This window comes from Esox lucius, chromosome 18 (assembly GCF_011004845.1).
Source record: "Esox lucius isolate fEsoLuc1 chromosome 18, fEsoLuc1.pri, whole genome shotgun sequence".
Taxonomy (NCBI): Eukaryota; Metazoa; Chordata; class Actinopteri; order Esociformes; family Esocidae; genus Esox; species Esox lucius.
Genome location: NC_047586.1, coordinates 23092636 through 23108484, shown reverse-complemented (window position 1 = coordinate 23108484; position 15849 = coordinate 23092636). Strand labels below are relative to the sequence as shown.

At 44.2% G+C, this 15849-nt stretch overlaps 1 protein-coding gene across 4 annotated transcripts in view; it reads left to right on the top strand.

The window, feature by feature from the left end:
- LOC105017484 (pleckstrin homology domain-containing family G member 1) overlaps positions 1-10971 on the top strand; it is a 73395-nt gene extending 62424 nt beyond the window's left edge. For all 4 annotated transcript variants that reach the window (XM_010882141.3, XM_020056316.2, XM_010882143.3 and 1 more), the window contains 13 exons: positions 95-141; positions 1894-2044; positions 2525-2656; positions 3047-3229; positions 3328-3423; positions 3762-3848; positions 4249-4282; positions 4383-4475; positions 4587-4645; positions 4834-5025; positions 5200-5322; positions 5452-7339; positions 7517-10971. In XM_010882141.3, coding sequence (XP_010880443.2) covers positions 95-141; positions 1894-2044; positions 2525-2656; positions 3047-3229; positions 3328-3423; positions 3762-3848; positions 4249-4282; positions 4383-4475; positions 4587-4645; positions 4834-5025; positions 5200-5322; positions 5452-7339; positions 7517-8541 — 4110 coding nt within the window. In that variant the 3' untranslated portion in view covers positions 8542-10971. The remainder of the gene's footprint in view (positions 1-94; positions 142-1893; positions 2045-2524; positions 2657-3046; positions 3230-3327; positions 3424-3761; positions 3849-4248; positions 4283-4382; positions 4476-4586; positions 4646-4833; positions 5026-5199; positions 5323-5451; positions 7340-7516) is intronic.
- Positions 10972-15849: the final 4878 nt, after the last annotated feature.

Genomic DNA, 15849 nt, shown 5'->3' with positions numbered 1-15849 from the left:
TTTGTTTGTAGCTTTTTCTGCTGCTGGTACCAGTGCTTGCATGGACTTGTGTTAACGTAACACAAGTGTATTAATTTGATGTTCTCCTTTCCAGAGTGAAGAGTTCCACATATACACCCAGTACTGTACCAACTACCCAAGGTAAGCAACCCGAAATATGGCTGCATAAAACACTGAGCGTCTTCCCCACTTGCATGTTTGTGAGCCACGTCTACGTGTGCATCTGGGGACCTGGCAGGACCCCACTATTGAAAATGCAGCATAGGGGTTAGGTGTTATGTATAGTTGGGTAAGTGTTGGAATTGGGGTTACTTTCAGGTTTAGGAATTACTAGGGCTAGGTTTAGTTTAGGGTCAGGTCCCTACAATGGAAAAAACAAGTTGGGTGTGGTGCTTCTACCAGACCAACCTGGCTTATTGATCAGTGAAATTGACCTACCTGGCCTTCCAGTTCGGTTCAATCCAAAACAGGGCCTTCAGGAATGCCGGGTTTGTCTACCACAAGTCCATTGTGTAGTTTTAGTGTGTATGGGGGCATTGTCTTCCTCCTCATTGTCATCCTATGCCACCTGGGTTTGAATAGAGGTGTGAATGTGACTTCCGCACTTTGGATTCCCAGAGTGTCATGTAGCTCTGTTGTTTGTATGAAGTTTACCCCTTCTCAACCTGTCTCCCCCCCGCTCAAAAGTAAATATTCATTTAAAGGGCCTTTTTTGGAATCAGAAATATTTGTTTGCATTGTCAAAGGAACATTACTAACATTTCAGAAGGATCAAACCATATTAAACGTTATATCATTAGACATGTCTCTCTGTGTCTGTCGCGCGCTCTCTCTGTGTCTGTCGCGCGCTCTCTCTGTGTCTGTCGCGCGCTCTCTCTGTGTCTCTTTCTATCTCACTGAATCCCTGAGATACGGCCCAACCCAACAGGAGTCTGTCTGCCTCATTGCCAGTAAATGCCTCAGGGCTTCACTCCCTCTAGTTTTCTTTCTATTATACTGACAGAGTTATAGCTCCGACTCTGACAGATGGGTGTTAGACCCGTCACCTCTTTGCACTCAGCCACTAATGTTTTATTTCACCTTGTGTGAACAATGTGTTGTTATTGGAGAGTGTGTGCACATGATTGTGTCTGTGGGCTGAAATCGGGAGGACTCTTTTTTATTTTATTTTATTTTTTTATTTATTTTACAATGATTGCTAACGAGGGAGTGTTTTTTTCTCCCAATCGTCCAAACTGTCCACCTTTGGCCATGGCATGTCTGAAGTATGTTACTTTTGCAGTGCAATTAAACACGCTATGTGATATTGAAAATACATTAATTTGTTTGTTTTAATCATTGTCAATAACTTAGAGGAGTTCTAGATTGCTGTGTTTGTGCGTCTGTGACGTTGCGTATTAACATTCCAGTACAAATCACCACATGGCTTTATCTTGTTGTGTCTGAGAAACCTGACCAGAGAGCTCTAAATGGCTTTACTTCTGTCCTGTGTGTGTGTGTCGGTCGTGTGTGACCTTAGCAAAGGTCACCAGCTGTGCAAGGGGGCTGTTGAGTTGTAAAAGTCCATACAGAAGTCCATTCATACTGATACAGTCAAATCTGATGCAATGGAATACATTTTTCTGTAGGTCACAGCAAGGCAATTCAATCTATCAAGTCTCCTTGACCCGAACTTGCATCTGCTTTGACAGAACTCTGTCTGTCTGTCTGTCTGTGTGCGTGTGCGTGCGTGCCTTTGTGTGTGCGTGCGTGCCTTTGTGTGTGCATGTGTGTGTGCATGTGTGTGTGGGTATATGCAAACTTCCTCCATCGTTGGCTTTTAATTTGGCAACATTTTCAGTCATCGTCTCTTAGGATTAATCCCCCCCCCCGGCTCCCTTTCTCTTTCTGCAGGTCCGTTGCTGTGTTGACGGAGTGCATGAGGAATAAGGCGTTGGCCAAGTTTTTCCGGGAGCGTCAGGAATCTCTGGGCCACTCCCTGCCTCTGGGCTCGTACCTGCTCAAGCCAGTGCAGAGGATCCTGAAGTATCACCTACTGCTACATGTCAGTAACACTCACAGGCAGCTACCTGCAAAACAGATAAACCCCACAGCAGCTGAACCCACAGACCTGACCACAGCTTGGGTTTTAATTTGAGACAGTTTTTCACATCCCAGAAATATCCCTGCATCAACAAGAAATGTGAATTGTTATGAGGATTGTAATTGACATGTACATTAAGGGGTTAACGCGTCTTTGTTCGGGCAAATCAAGTCTTACGTTTTGAAGTGGTGATTCCAAGTGTCTTATTTTTTAAGAAAAACATGTTCCCGGCTGTTTAAAAACATTCCAGAAACACCAGGTCAATCAAATCCGCACCCGGCATCTGTAGTGCCTGTTCGCCAGTCTATTTTTGAGCTAGGCGAGAATTATTGCCAAGAAAGAGCTAGCCAGCATAGTCGGCTACTGCAGAAACAGATGGCCCCCAATCCAACGGCCGCATTACCCATGTTAAACCCTGTGGCGTATCCTGTCGCCCCACAGGAGATCGCCAACCACCTGGAGAAAGACACGGAGACGTACGACGTGGTGCAGGAGGCCATCGACACCATGCAGAGAGTAGCCTGGCATATCAACGACATGAAGAGAAAACATGAGCACGCCATCAGGCTGCAGGTGAGCGCGCGCATCCAGACATTCAGTCAGTCCAGCTACAGGCACGTGTAAGAGTGCCACGCGGACACAACGCGGCGGTGCGGAAATGTGTGGAAGCAGACTTCAGGGATCTGTGAGGTTACAGGTAGGTCGAAACACAGATGCCACACAGGGCGTGTTTAATTGGCGCCAAGAAAACGAGGTTTGGAAAACACCTTATAAATCCTGGTCCTGAAGTCTGAATTTGTAAGGACGCATTTACTCAGGGTCTGTAAAGAGGGTTTGGCTTATCTGTCTTATTGTCTGTCTTTTTTTTTCCTCTTCCTCACTCTGGCTTCTCTTCCTCTTTTCTCAACGGTTTCTTTTCTCACTCTCATCCAATTCCTGTCTCTCCATTTCTCTCTTTTTCAGGAGATCCAGAGCCTGCTGACAAACTGGAAGGGGCCTGATCTGATCGGCTACGGGGAACTGGTCCTCGAAGGGACCTTCCGGCTGCAGCGGGCCAAGAATGAGCGCACGCTCTTCCTGTTCGACAAGCTGCTGCTGGTCACTAAAAAACGCGAGGAGGCCTACACCTATAAGGCCCATATCCTGGTCAGTCACGACACCCATATAAATATCGAAACATGTTCCAATGCCTCTACCCTCAGTGATGCTTTCACTGAGCTAACCCGGTCTCTGTGACATTACAGTGCTGTAACCTGATGTTGGTGGAAATCATCCCAAAGGAGCCGCTCAGCTTCAGTGTGTTTCACTACAAGAACCCCAAACTACAACACACAGTGCAGGTAAAGCAACAAACATAAGTCCAACCTACAGCAGATTTCACAGGCCATTTCACAGTTGCTATCCCATCATTGCCGAGACAATCCCTGTGCCTTAGTGCCCAGACATGTTAAATTGTTTAGACTGGATAAGGGCGGATTGTTTTTTCCCCCTCAATACAAGTTTTGTAAAGGGACTTCAAACGATGCCGTAATTGGCCTTATGTAACGAACGCTGAAAGGAGTAAAAGTGGAATAGCCCACCGTTTGTTATGGGTTTGTCAAAATGGTCTTAGCAATCGTTTAAAGGCTCTCCTTTAATCCGCCTGTCTCCTCACGGTTGTTTTGGGTTCCGCCCTCAGGCCAAGTCCCAGCAGGACAAACGCATGTGGATCCTCCACCTGAAGAGACTCATACTTGAAAACCACCCAGCTAAAATCCCAGCCAAGGTGAGCAGCAGAGCTGTCAAACAAACTGTATTCATTTAGCCCATTTCTTACATGTATAATGCAGAATATGCGATCACTAATGAATTAACTTAAGTAGGAAGTTAAATAGTCTCTCTGTTTTCTGTCTTTTATTCTCTCCTCCCTTTTCCATCTTGGTTCGGGTACAAATGGAAAGTTATGCTTTTGTCCAGAATACATTTCTAAAGGGTTCATTGTAGTTACAATAAAGGGGTCTCTTGTTAAACTTGATGCTTGTGAAGTGCTACTGTTTCCATGTTTGGCAAACATTGCCATCTGGTGCCACCTAGTGTCTGGAAGACCTATATATTTAACCAATTACAGGCTTACTGAACTCTGTAATGGAGCTCACTAATGGATGTCTTTTTTCCACCATTTTCAGGCCAAGCAGGCCATTTTGGAGATGGACGCTATGCGTAAGTATCCATTTGATATTGGTCGAAGCCTTTTGTAACTAATAACATGACATTTTTGGGTTTGTTATTTCTGTAACACTCTCTCCCCTGTCCTCTCCAGACCACCCAGGGTTCCATTACAGTCCCGATGGGGAAAAGAGGAGCCCTAACACCAAGGAGGGCACCACCCCTCGACGAGTACGCAGGAAGTCAGGTGAGAAAAACAGGAAGTACAGGGACAAGGCAGAGTAAATCCCCAGTGCTGGTACTGGTTTTCAGGATCTTTTTCTTTGGCTGTGTAACTGACACGTCTGCCTCTCCACAGAGCCACTGTCCAAGTTACTGAAGAATGCTAAACACGGAACCAAGGAAGATGGCTCAAAGGTAAGCCTCACTCTGTTTATCGGTTATTTAAGAATGAGGACACAATACTACAGTTAGAGACACTGTTACATCCCAGTAACAAACTCAAGGTTTGAAATAGTTTTGCGTTTGTAATTTGCAATGATTCCTAAAGCCCCTGACCGCTCACACATTTGACATGTTTAATCTGTTACCCCCCATCACTGTAGCGGACGAGTCTGGGCGCCACCCTGCTCTCTCCGGTATCCCAGCTGGCTCTGGGAACTATTGGTCGTAGCCGCAGTCTGGTCAACCAGTCGCAGGAGTCTCTGGACCCAGGGGACCATTTTGACATTAGTGACAGGGAGGATGGGGAGGAACCACATCAGCAGGACGCTGATGACGAGGATGATAGCGGCCTGGTGAGTCTCTGGAACTTCCCACAATGCACCAGTTTGAACTTTGAAATTTAATTTACCACCCCAAACCCTTGATCTATATGCCTGGCTTCAGCTAAATAATGTTTATTACATGATCTATGAGTCTGGTTTCAGACCGCTAATGTTCGTTACATGGTTTTTGGACTGTGCCTGCAGGGGGAGGGAAAGAGGCTGCGAGTCCCAGGGAAGTCGAGCAGGAAGCGGTTGAACCAACAGGCGTCTATGGACAGCAGCATCGACCAATGGAAGACCTTCAACATGAGCGCCTCAGACCTTCAGGTGAGTGACCCCTAACAATGTGATGAGAATGACACGGAGGAATGACTGTATAAGAAATGACCTGTCTACCTGTCATTTAAGTTTTGTGTTCCAAAGTAATACAATCTTCCAATCTGTCTTTCTCTTCAGAGGGCTAGCAAATCTCCTCAGGGAAGTCACCACCCTCCTCTCCTCAGAACACCCCGTGTGACGGAGGAACCTCCAGACCCCCTCGACCCATCTGTACAGATCCCGGGGCGTGACGCCCAGCCAGTGGGGAACATCTGGGCGGACCATCGTGTGCGCAGAGCCATGTTCCCCACACGCCAGCAAACCATGAACCCTGATGATGAGGAGGAGGACATCTACCAGATGTTTGTCCCAACCGAGCCGGGCGGAGCAGAACCAGAGCCACTTCCCATCAGGTCCGAGGTGACGTCATCTCCCGGCAGGAGCCAGGGGCGACCCTGCAGCTGGCACGTGGAGCAAGTTCCCTCGGTGCAGATCGACCCACCATCCAGCGCAGACAGCAGAGCACTAAGAAGAGCCAGCAGTGTGGGGGAGAAACAAAGCCCCGGCGTACAGAACTCACCCAGTCGAGAGGACGACGGTGAAGGGATGATCCACGGTGAATCTTCCAGCAACGAAATCTCTGGCTCATCGTCGGCTGAGCAGCTTACGCTTGATGACATCGAGAACATCTACGACAACATCAGCTACGAGGACCTGAAGAGCATGGGGCTGATCAGGAGGGACCAGGAGAATCGAGGAGTGCAGAGAGAGGCCTCCGGAGACGCAATGGGTGGTACAGGGCGGATTACAGAAACTCCCATCAAACCAGAACACTTGTCAGAGAGGAAGCGTTCCTCAGCCGCCCAGGAGGGGCCACCGCTGGGGACGTGTGAGCTGAATATCGTGGAGGAGGAGGAGAACGTCTATGACACCATCTGCTTCAGGGATCCCCCTGGGAAAGGTTACAGCCAGACACAGGAAAGGGACAGTTTTCTGCAGTCTGCCTCTGAACCGGACCTGATGGGCTGCGGGGGCCTTGGGGGCTACCTGTCCGAGGAGAGCCTCCATTTCGGCGAGGACGAGGGGACAGAGGACAACTTCCAACCCGTCCACGGCACTTCGGAACCGGACTACTCCTCCTCATCGGCCTCGGAAACATTCTCCCATCGTTCACACACCGGGGACCGCATGTCGGAGCAGGTGGACCAGATCTGGAACGATTTGGAAAACTACATTAAGAAGAACGAAAAGAAAGCGGACCGCCTCCCCGCTGCGTTTCCCGTGAGCACCGGCGAGTCATCCAAGACCTTGTTGGCCAAGAGCAGCCCCAAAAAGAACAACCCCAGTATAGCCAGCCCCCAGATACGCAGTCCTCCTACCAAGAGCCCACCATCCCACCATCCCAACCCCAGTACTGTTACCCCTCCTCACCAATTCTCCATCACTGTCATCCACGTCCCAGAGCTGCTCAGAGAGTCTACCACAGAAGACAACAACCATCACCCCACTCGTTCTCCCCTCACTCCTCCTTCACTCCCCCTGCCCGCCATCCCAGACCCCACCCCTGCTGGTACGGTCAAGAGCATCCGGAACAAACTGGCCCGCCTCAGCAGTGGCAGCTTCCGTCTGGAGGATGATGATGAGCTGGGCGATCTGCCCCACCGGGATCCCGGGCAGAGGGACCCCTGCATCAGAGACTTCCACAGCCTTTTCCCTGGGGAGTTAGCTGGCCTGGGTGGCCTGGACTCCCCCCTGGCCTCGTCATCCCTTCTTTTGGGCGATGCAGTGGACAGCTTCTCCCAGGAGCTCATGGACAAGACCAAGAACCGTGTGTTCCTGATGGCCCGTCAGTACAGCCAGAAGATCAAGAAGGCAAACCAGCTGCTCCGCATGAAGAGCATGGACCCAGGCGACATGTCGGGAGGACGCAACAGGGAGGAGAGGAAGCAGCAGAAAGACCTGGAGAAGAAGCAGAAAGACCTGGCAGCCATTTTGGAGGATAAGAAGCAAGGCGGGGCTGCCATAGGTAACAAATAAAAAAAATAAAAAAACAGTTGGCATCAACTAGTTTAGTATATTTATATATTTACTCTAAAAATATATTTTTAATACAAACTATTGAATGAATGTCACTTACTGTTATTTAACCCTTCTCCATCTTTGTTCTTTGTTTCTTTCTCTCCCACTCCCCCCTTCCTTTCAGGTGCAAGGATAGCCGAGTACTCCCAGCTGTATGACCAGGTAATGTTTAAAGACCCTCCAGGTCAGGGCCCCAGCAGCACAGCCCCTACTGGCCCTCATCATCATACCCACCCGGGGCTGCCTTCCTCTCCGTCCCTGCCTGAAACCTGCTCCTCCCGGGAGCTGGAGGATGAATGGCTCCACTCCACCTACAGCAATGGCGAGCTGGCCAGCTTCATGACAGAGATCAGGTCTTCCACCCCCCAGCGCAGTCTCACTCCGGCCTGCTCTGTCCCCATTCTAAAGACCACGCCTCCCTCCCCGGAGACCTCCCCCACCCAGAGGTGGAGCTCTTGTGTCTCCGCCCCTGGTGAAAAGGAGGAGCATATGTACAGTTCTGTTAAAAGAAACACCTCATTTAACTCCCCCTCCTTGTCGAAACCGACGCCGTACAGCCGTTGCCAGTCGAACGGCTCGCTTGGTGAACGCCCTCAGCAGCAGAAGGAGAACAACCATGCCGGGTCCAACCAAGGTCTGCTCCCGGTTCAAAGGTCCTCAGAGAGACTCCATGGTCCCAGTGGTCTGGGCCGGGCCGGTCGGCAGAGCAGCCTCCCGGAGCGGTCCAGTTTCGGCCATGGTCCTTCTGCCCTAACCCTGCAGGACGGCCAGCAGGTGGTGGTACTGAACCGTGCATCCGGGCTGAGTACGCTCGCGGCCACCCAAAACTATATGGCCAATTTCAAGGACAACGGAGACGATGATGACGATGATTATGTGGAGATTCGCTCTGAGGATGAGAGCGAGCGGCATCAGAACTGTTCTGGGCAGGGAACCGGCGGTGTAGGTAGCTCCAGAGCGCCGGCCGTGATCCAGAACCAGACACAGAGTTTGCCTTGTACCCCAGTGAGGTCTTCATGCGGGCTGACGGACCGGGAGCGTCTGCAGGAGTACCTGTGGGCGGAGCAGCAGACGCAGCAGAACCAGCCCAATATCGTCCAGTCCCTCCGAGAGAAGTTCCAATGCCTCAGCTCCAGTAGCTTCGCCTGAGGCGCGGGGAAATCGCACACGACCATATGAACATACAAGTGCATATACCGCATCGATGTTTGTGGCTTGGCCGGTCTCGTAACAACAACAAAAACAACACAAAATGCCTAATTTTCAAACAAAACACACTATATTCAGCATACTACTGTAAACCCACATAACCCACTCGCCAAGTCTAGCTTTGCATTGGGTTTTCAGGGCAATATGAAAGTAGCCGTAATATGCATCTTTGCCTGACTCATCAAATTTCACACGGAACGTACAACACAGCAGCTTTGCCAAAGTCACATGGTCAAATCGTGACCTAACGCTACACAACATGCCAAATACCGCACCCGAGTAGTTACGGCAACATGCATACGTTAGCACTATTGTGGAAATTGCAGAGCGTTTGCGTAGCAGTCTTCCATGTCAAACAGATTAACGTCCATATATACTGTAGAACTCTGAAGCGGTTAATCATACATATTCTAGCAATTTGAGGATTTTACCTTTTCTGACCAGGTGGGGCATTTAAATGGAAACATACATACAGGCTTTAATAGCTATTTGAAATGACGATACCATTTAATGTATAAATAGTTCTGCTTATTTCTGTTTATTAATACTAAGTAATAGAACCTCCCCACTCAACAAAAATACTGACATCCCAAAAATGTTAATTGGTAGACTGCTTGTATCTCCTGAATGAAGAAATGCCACAGGCTGAAGTGGGGTTATGTTAGTGTTTTGAACACCATTTCATTTTAGAAAACAACCCTTGAGTATCCCGGAGAAACTTTTCCTTTTTAAGTTTGATCATATTTAACCTATTATAGCTGAGCGAGGGATGATCCTATGTGATTTGACGTCATTGGTAGTGTTTTAACTGTGCTTATTACAGTAACAATTGTAACAACTTTATAAGCAGTTTAGTTACTTTGCAATTAGCTAAGAATTACCAGGTTAGCTCATCAGCAATAATATCAGATAAAGGGATCCACATGCCTTCTTATACGTAGCTTACCAAGCTGTTCATTAGGATGAATAGACCTATATAGCTGCATTTACACAGGCAGCCCAATTCTGATCTTTTTCAAATAATTGTTTTGACAAGTCAGATCAGCTATTGCAATTAATTGGGCAAAATATCAGAATTGGGTTGCCTGTGTAATCTCAGCTTTAGATTGGGCTGTGTTGACGTCAAGCCATAGATTGCCTAATACCAGTATTTCTAGAATGATTTTGGGTTTCTTAACTCCTTCATCATGACTAGGGGATCACGCTTTAAAAAGAGTCATCGTATGATAGTTCAACATGAAATATTCAATAAACCGCTATAGGAGTTGTCTATATCTTGTATCTGAGCGTCTGAACATTTTAATAAATATATATGTCAGTCCTTTGCGTGCGCTACATAGGCTAAGTGGCGTAGTGCATCTTAATAAGAAGCAAAGATATTCTGTTACTAATTTTTTAAAGAGGGACCATGGGATTTGGGGTGAGGGCTTGTTAAATGAGTGCCGTACTGTATTTTAGGTAGCTACATTTCTCTTGAAACTCACAGAATTTTGGGTCAATTTTTTGGTTTTGTTATGCCTTATGGAACATGCCCCCCACCTTCACACTACTGATAAGCGTCTCCCTCCACATAATTACTCCCTTTCTAATAACACCATGCCTGAAGATCAGTCAATACTCCTTCATTCTAATATTTACAACTAAGTATAAATTAATAAACGTCTTAGTTGATTTTTCTGTTTTGGTTTTTACACAGACATCACTTTCGTTTCAGTAGGGAGCATAAACAGTTATTGATAATTTGTTTCATGTTTGAACTCTTCAGTGTCCCCCACTTATTTATTTGCAAAATAAATCCCTATTCTTGACCCACACATTGCTGTTGTTAAAAGCGGCAGCCGTTTGTAAATTTGAATAAAATGTATTTATTAAAAGGTTGGCATCTTGATGAATTTCGGGACACATTGAATAACATTTTGTTTATTTGTTTACTGTGAATGTTACAAAAATGTTTAGTTTTCTTTTACGCACTGTTTATTTTCTTATCAAAATAATAAATGATAATGTTGGAATGCACAATATCATGGCCTACTGTTGGTAGCAATATCAATGTCTCCCAAACAACTTAAGAATATGAAGTATGGTTATATATACGTGTTCATTTAATATTTTATTTCTTATATTTCACTGGTGGGGATTGTCAACCTTCATTGAAATTGAATTGACTCTTGCACTTTTTCTTTCTTTTTTAACATTTGATTTGAAAACACTTGTAAAGATGTACATTTTAGGAAGGTTATTCTTGTATGCCATAGGTTTGCTTTATATGCTTTCATGTTTAAGTTAAATGTACTGTATTTTTTTAACTGCCTAGTTGCCATTGCTCAAGAAAACATGTATTTGAGGCAATAAATAAAATACATAGCCTACTTTAAAAACATATGTATTGGTTTTGTGACTTGATTCTTGAAGACTAAATTTACCCTTGAGTGTCTCTGAGAAGCTTTTGCTTTTCAAGTTTGATTACATTTAACTTTTTATAGCTGAGTGAGGGTCTTTGTTCATTGACGTCATTGGTAGTGTTTTAACTGTTCTTATTAGGGTAACCGTTTTAACTTCATAAGCATCATAGTTACTTTGAGATTCGCACATGATTAACTGGTTAGCTCATAAGCAATAATATCAGAAAATGTATCTACGTCCCTTTTCATAAATAGTTAACCAAGCTGTTCATTATGAAGAATGGACCTGTATAGCTGCATTTACAGAGGCAACCTAATTCTGAACCTTTCCATGGTTTTATAACAAATCACATCAGCTCTTGTAGTTGGGCAAATTATCAGAATCCGGCTGCATGTTTAATCTCAGTTTTAGATTGGGCTGTGTTGATGTCAATCTAACCTGATAGATTATTAACAGAATATCTATAATGATTGGGATTCTTAATTGCTTTGTCATGACTGGGATCACGCTTTGAAATGAGTCATGTTTTTTAAACTTAAGATATTCACTAAACAACAATAGGATTTGAATCGGAGCATCTGAAAATTGTAATATCAGTCCTCTGCATGCAGTAAAGATCAAATGTATATTATATTTTCATATCTCTGCGGGGAAATGGCGTAAACAATAATGATTAAGTTATTATATGAGTCCAGAAGGAGGAATTAAAATCTACTCCCTCAAAACAGGAAAGCCAACCCTCTCCCTTTTGCAAACTTTTGCTGTGTTTCTCATTGCCAAAACATTTTTGTTTTTGTAACTTTTTACTATACAGCCACACGTGAATGTGGAAATAACTTTCTTTGACCAATCCTGATTGAGTTCAAATAAGCAATAAAGACTCGAAACCTTGAACAACTGCATGCTTGTACTCACTATCTCTATACTCTTGAAAGATTTGACATGTTTAGTTTGTCCAGAAACACTGGGAAGATTCACTTAAAAACATGCATGTTGGATTAATTCAAATACAAATTGCATGAAAGCTATTCAGCAATTAGTCCACTAACCCCTGCTGTTGTCATAATTTTTTGCACAGACAATGTTTCAAAAGAGATCTGGTGACTGTAGGGGCCATTTCAGTACAGTGAACTCATTGTCATGTTCAAGAAACCAATTTGAAATGATTCGAGCTTTGTGACATAGTGCATTATCCTGCTGGAAGTAGCCATCAGTGGATGGGTACATGGTGGTCATAAAGGGATGGACATGGTCAGAAACAATGCTCAGGTAGGCTGTGGCATTTAAACGATGCCCAATTGGCACTAAGGGGCCTAAAGTGTGCCAAGAAAACATCCACTACACCACCACCACCAGCCTGCACAGTGGTAACAAGGCATGATAGATCCATGTTCTCATTTTGTTTACGCCAAATTTTGACTCTACCATCTGAATGTCTCAACAGAAATCGAGACTCATCAGACCAGGCAACATTCTTCCAGTATTCAACTGTCCAATTTTGGTGAGCTTGTGCAAATTGTAGCCTCTTTTTCCTATTTGTAGTGGAGATGAGTGGTACCCGGTGGGGTCTTCTGCTGTTGTAGCCCATCCGCCTCAAGGTTGCGCGTGTTGTGGCTTCAGAAATGCTTTGCTGCATACCTCGGTTGTAACAAGTGGTTATTTCCGTCAAAGTTGCACTTCTATCAGCTTGAATCAGTCGGCCCATTCTCCTCTGACCTCTAGAATCAACAAGGCATTTTCACCCACAGGACTGCCGCATACTGGATGTTTTTCCCTTTTCACACCATTCTTTGTAAACCCTAGAAATGGTTGCGCGTGAAAATCCCAGTAACTGAGCGGATTGTGAAATACTCAGACCGGCCCGTCTGGCACCAACAACCATGCCACGCTCAAAATTGCTTAAATCACCTTTCTTTCCCATTCTAACATTCAGTTTGGAGTTCAGGAGATTGTCTTGACGATGACCACACCCCTAAATGCATTGAAGCAACTGCCATGTGATTGATTAGATAATTGCATTAATGAGAAATTGAACAGGTGTTCCTAATAATCCTTTAGGTGAGTGTATATTATATTAATTCATTAGACACAGACTGATATATTTCAAATGTTTATTTCTTTTAATTGTGATGATTATAACTGACAACTAATGAAAATCTCAAATTGAGTTTCTCCGAAAGTTTGAATATTTCTTAAGACCAATAAAACAGTTTTTTTTTTTGAAATGTTGGCCAACTGAAAATTATGAACATGAAAAGTATGAGCATGTACAGCACTCAATACTTAGTTGGGGCTCCTTTTGCCTGAATTACTGCAGCAATGCGGCGTGGCATGGAGTCGATCAGTCTGTGGCACTGCTCAGGTATTATGAGAGCCCAGGTTGCTCTGATAGTGGCCTTCAGCTCTTCTGCATTGTTGGGTCTGGTGTATCGCATCTTCCTCTTCACAATACCCCATAGAGACCATTTAAAGGCCTTTGCAGGGGTTTTGAGTTAATTAGCTGATTAGAGTGTGGCACCAGCTGTCTTCAGTATTGAACCTTTTCACAATATTCAAATTTTCTGAGATACTGAATTTGGGGTTTTCATTAGTTGTCAGTTATAATCATCAAAATTAAAAGAAATAAACACTTGAAATATATCAGTCTGTGTGGAATGAATGTATACATTAAAGTTTCACTTTTTGAATGGAATTACTGAAATAAATCAACTTTTTGATGATATTCAAATTTTATGACCAGTACCTGTATGTCACTTATCCTTCTACTAATACCAAACCTGCATCTGTGTATTCAAATAGTCCATAATATTACTTGGATACTGCATACCACAGTCTCCAACACCCCACTGTCTCAGTCCTTCGTTTTTATGCTGCAAGTGTTTGTGCCAGGGGACAAGGGTCAGTCTGAATTCTGATGTATCCTTTTGGAGGAATGCCCCTGCTAATTACTGTGGTGTCCTGTTGAATCTTAAGATAACTTAAGTCCTTAGACTGTGTTATAGGATTACCTGGCCTGATGTCTCCTGGTTGTGTTGCAGATCTACACAGTGATTATAGGCCACTTGGTTGTGTTGCAGATCTACACAGTGATGATGGGCCACCTGGTCACCCATCTTTGTCCACCTAGATGTGCAGCTGATCTGGATTCTGCCTAAAGACTCAGCCCATCTATATTTACTGACCCGCCAGTAACTGGAACATGCAAAGATATTGGACCAAAAAGGTCATAAATTCTTATGAATTTCCCACAAAACAGCCGAAGAGGAGCCCTCAAACTTGGGCTACTCTTTAAGTTTCTTCTTAGGACTTGTTCCCACTAGTGCCAATGCAAAAAATGTGATGAACAGATAACACCAGTGGGTGAGTGGAACAATTTATAACCCACCCAACATATGGTCTGTATTCCAGGAAATAAATCCTCCTACTTTGATTTGTACCTTACAGCATTAATATTTACAGATGACAAAGGAAAACCACTAGATAATACACACAGAAACTATAGCAATCAGTGTTCAATTGTAAATTAGTGCTGACAATCTTTCAAGCAGTAAATCAACACAACTTACAAGGAATGGATTGGGTGGTCCAGCCTGACCCTCAACAACCAGTATGTTGTAGTCCATTTTTTTATATATGAGAATCACATGAATGCCTGGACCTGTATAGCACAATTATTTGGGGGTCAAGACTGTGGCAGAACAATTAAAACTCCCCAGTTTGAATCCTGCCTCGGTCTGAAATAAAATGGATTAAACACCAGTACGTAGTGTGAAATGTGTTATTTACATTACATTTTAAATTAAGATATTAATTCTGTTAACTCTATCGCCTCATTAGTACTATCAAATTATAAACTGAGTTGTTCAAACACTAAATGTTGATTAGCTATAAAATCTGGTACAAGTTAGTAACAGGTTTATAATAGTAACGCAGGACATTTCAGGTGACTGGCTAATATACAATGTGAAGAAGTGTATCCAGGCATTCTGCGTCACATCATGCCTAAGAACAGACCTTAGTTGTCGTATATTGGTCATACACTACACCTCTTCCTCTCTAATTGATGAAATATCTTACATTACTATTTATTATTCAGAGACAATTTAAGTATGAATATTGAAGAATGACTGACAAACAAAGAAGTAATTCAAATAATTGTATTAAATATGGAAACACATTAAATGCATGTCAAACACACATACAGACCATAAAGCCCATGATAATGACTGAGTCTGTATATGTCAAAGCTGTATCCAACCACAGCACAGCATCCATCCAGACTGGAAAACAGTTATTGTTTCATAGAGAGGATAAAACAGGCCAATATTAGCCATTATGGAAACCAGTTAAGCTTGGCCAAACTGATGGGTTGTTTTTCAGATTGTGTGAGACTGGTTGGAACTGTAGAGGTACTGGGAGCAGTAAACTGACTCAGGAGGACATGCCCTGAAAGTAGTCTGGTCCTCATTCCCTCAAGGTATCTAGAGTGTTTCCCTCTGCATCCTTGTGTGTCTAGGACTTCAGCAAGAAATAAAATGTTCAGTCTTAACAGATGTCTGTGTAGCTACTACCAGAGGCAAGATACTATAGATTTACTGGTTTGGATTCTGGACTACAGATGAAATGGTAGGTGGATTTTTGCAGTGGTGGTCAAAACCCCTGTGGAACAGCCAGTTATTCCATGTATTTGAAATACTCAACTGCTTACACATCAACAATCACAAATGAAGAGTTAAAAATGTCTAGCCCTTGAATTGTAAATTGGGTAGTTCTGGGCTTTAACCAATATTTTTCTCAAGCAGCTAGCTGTCATACATCTTCCAATCACCTCTCCCTCCACACATG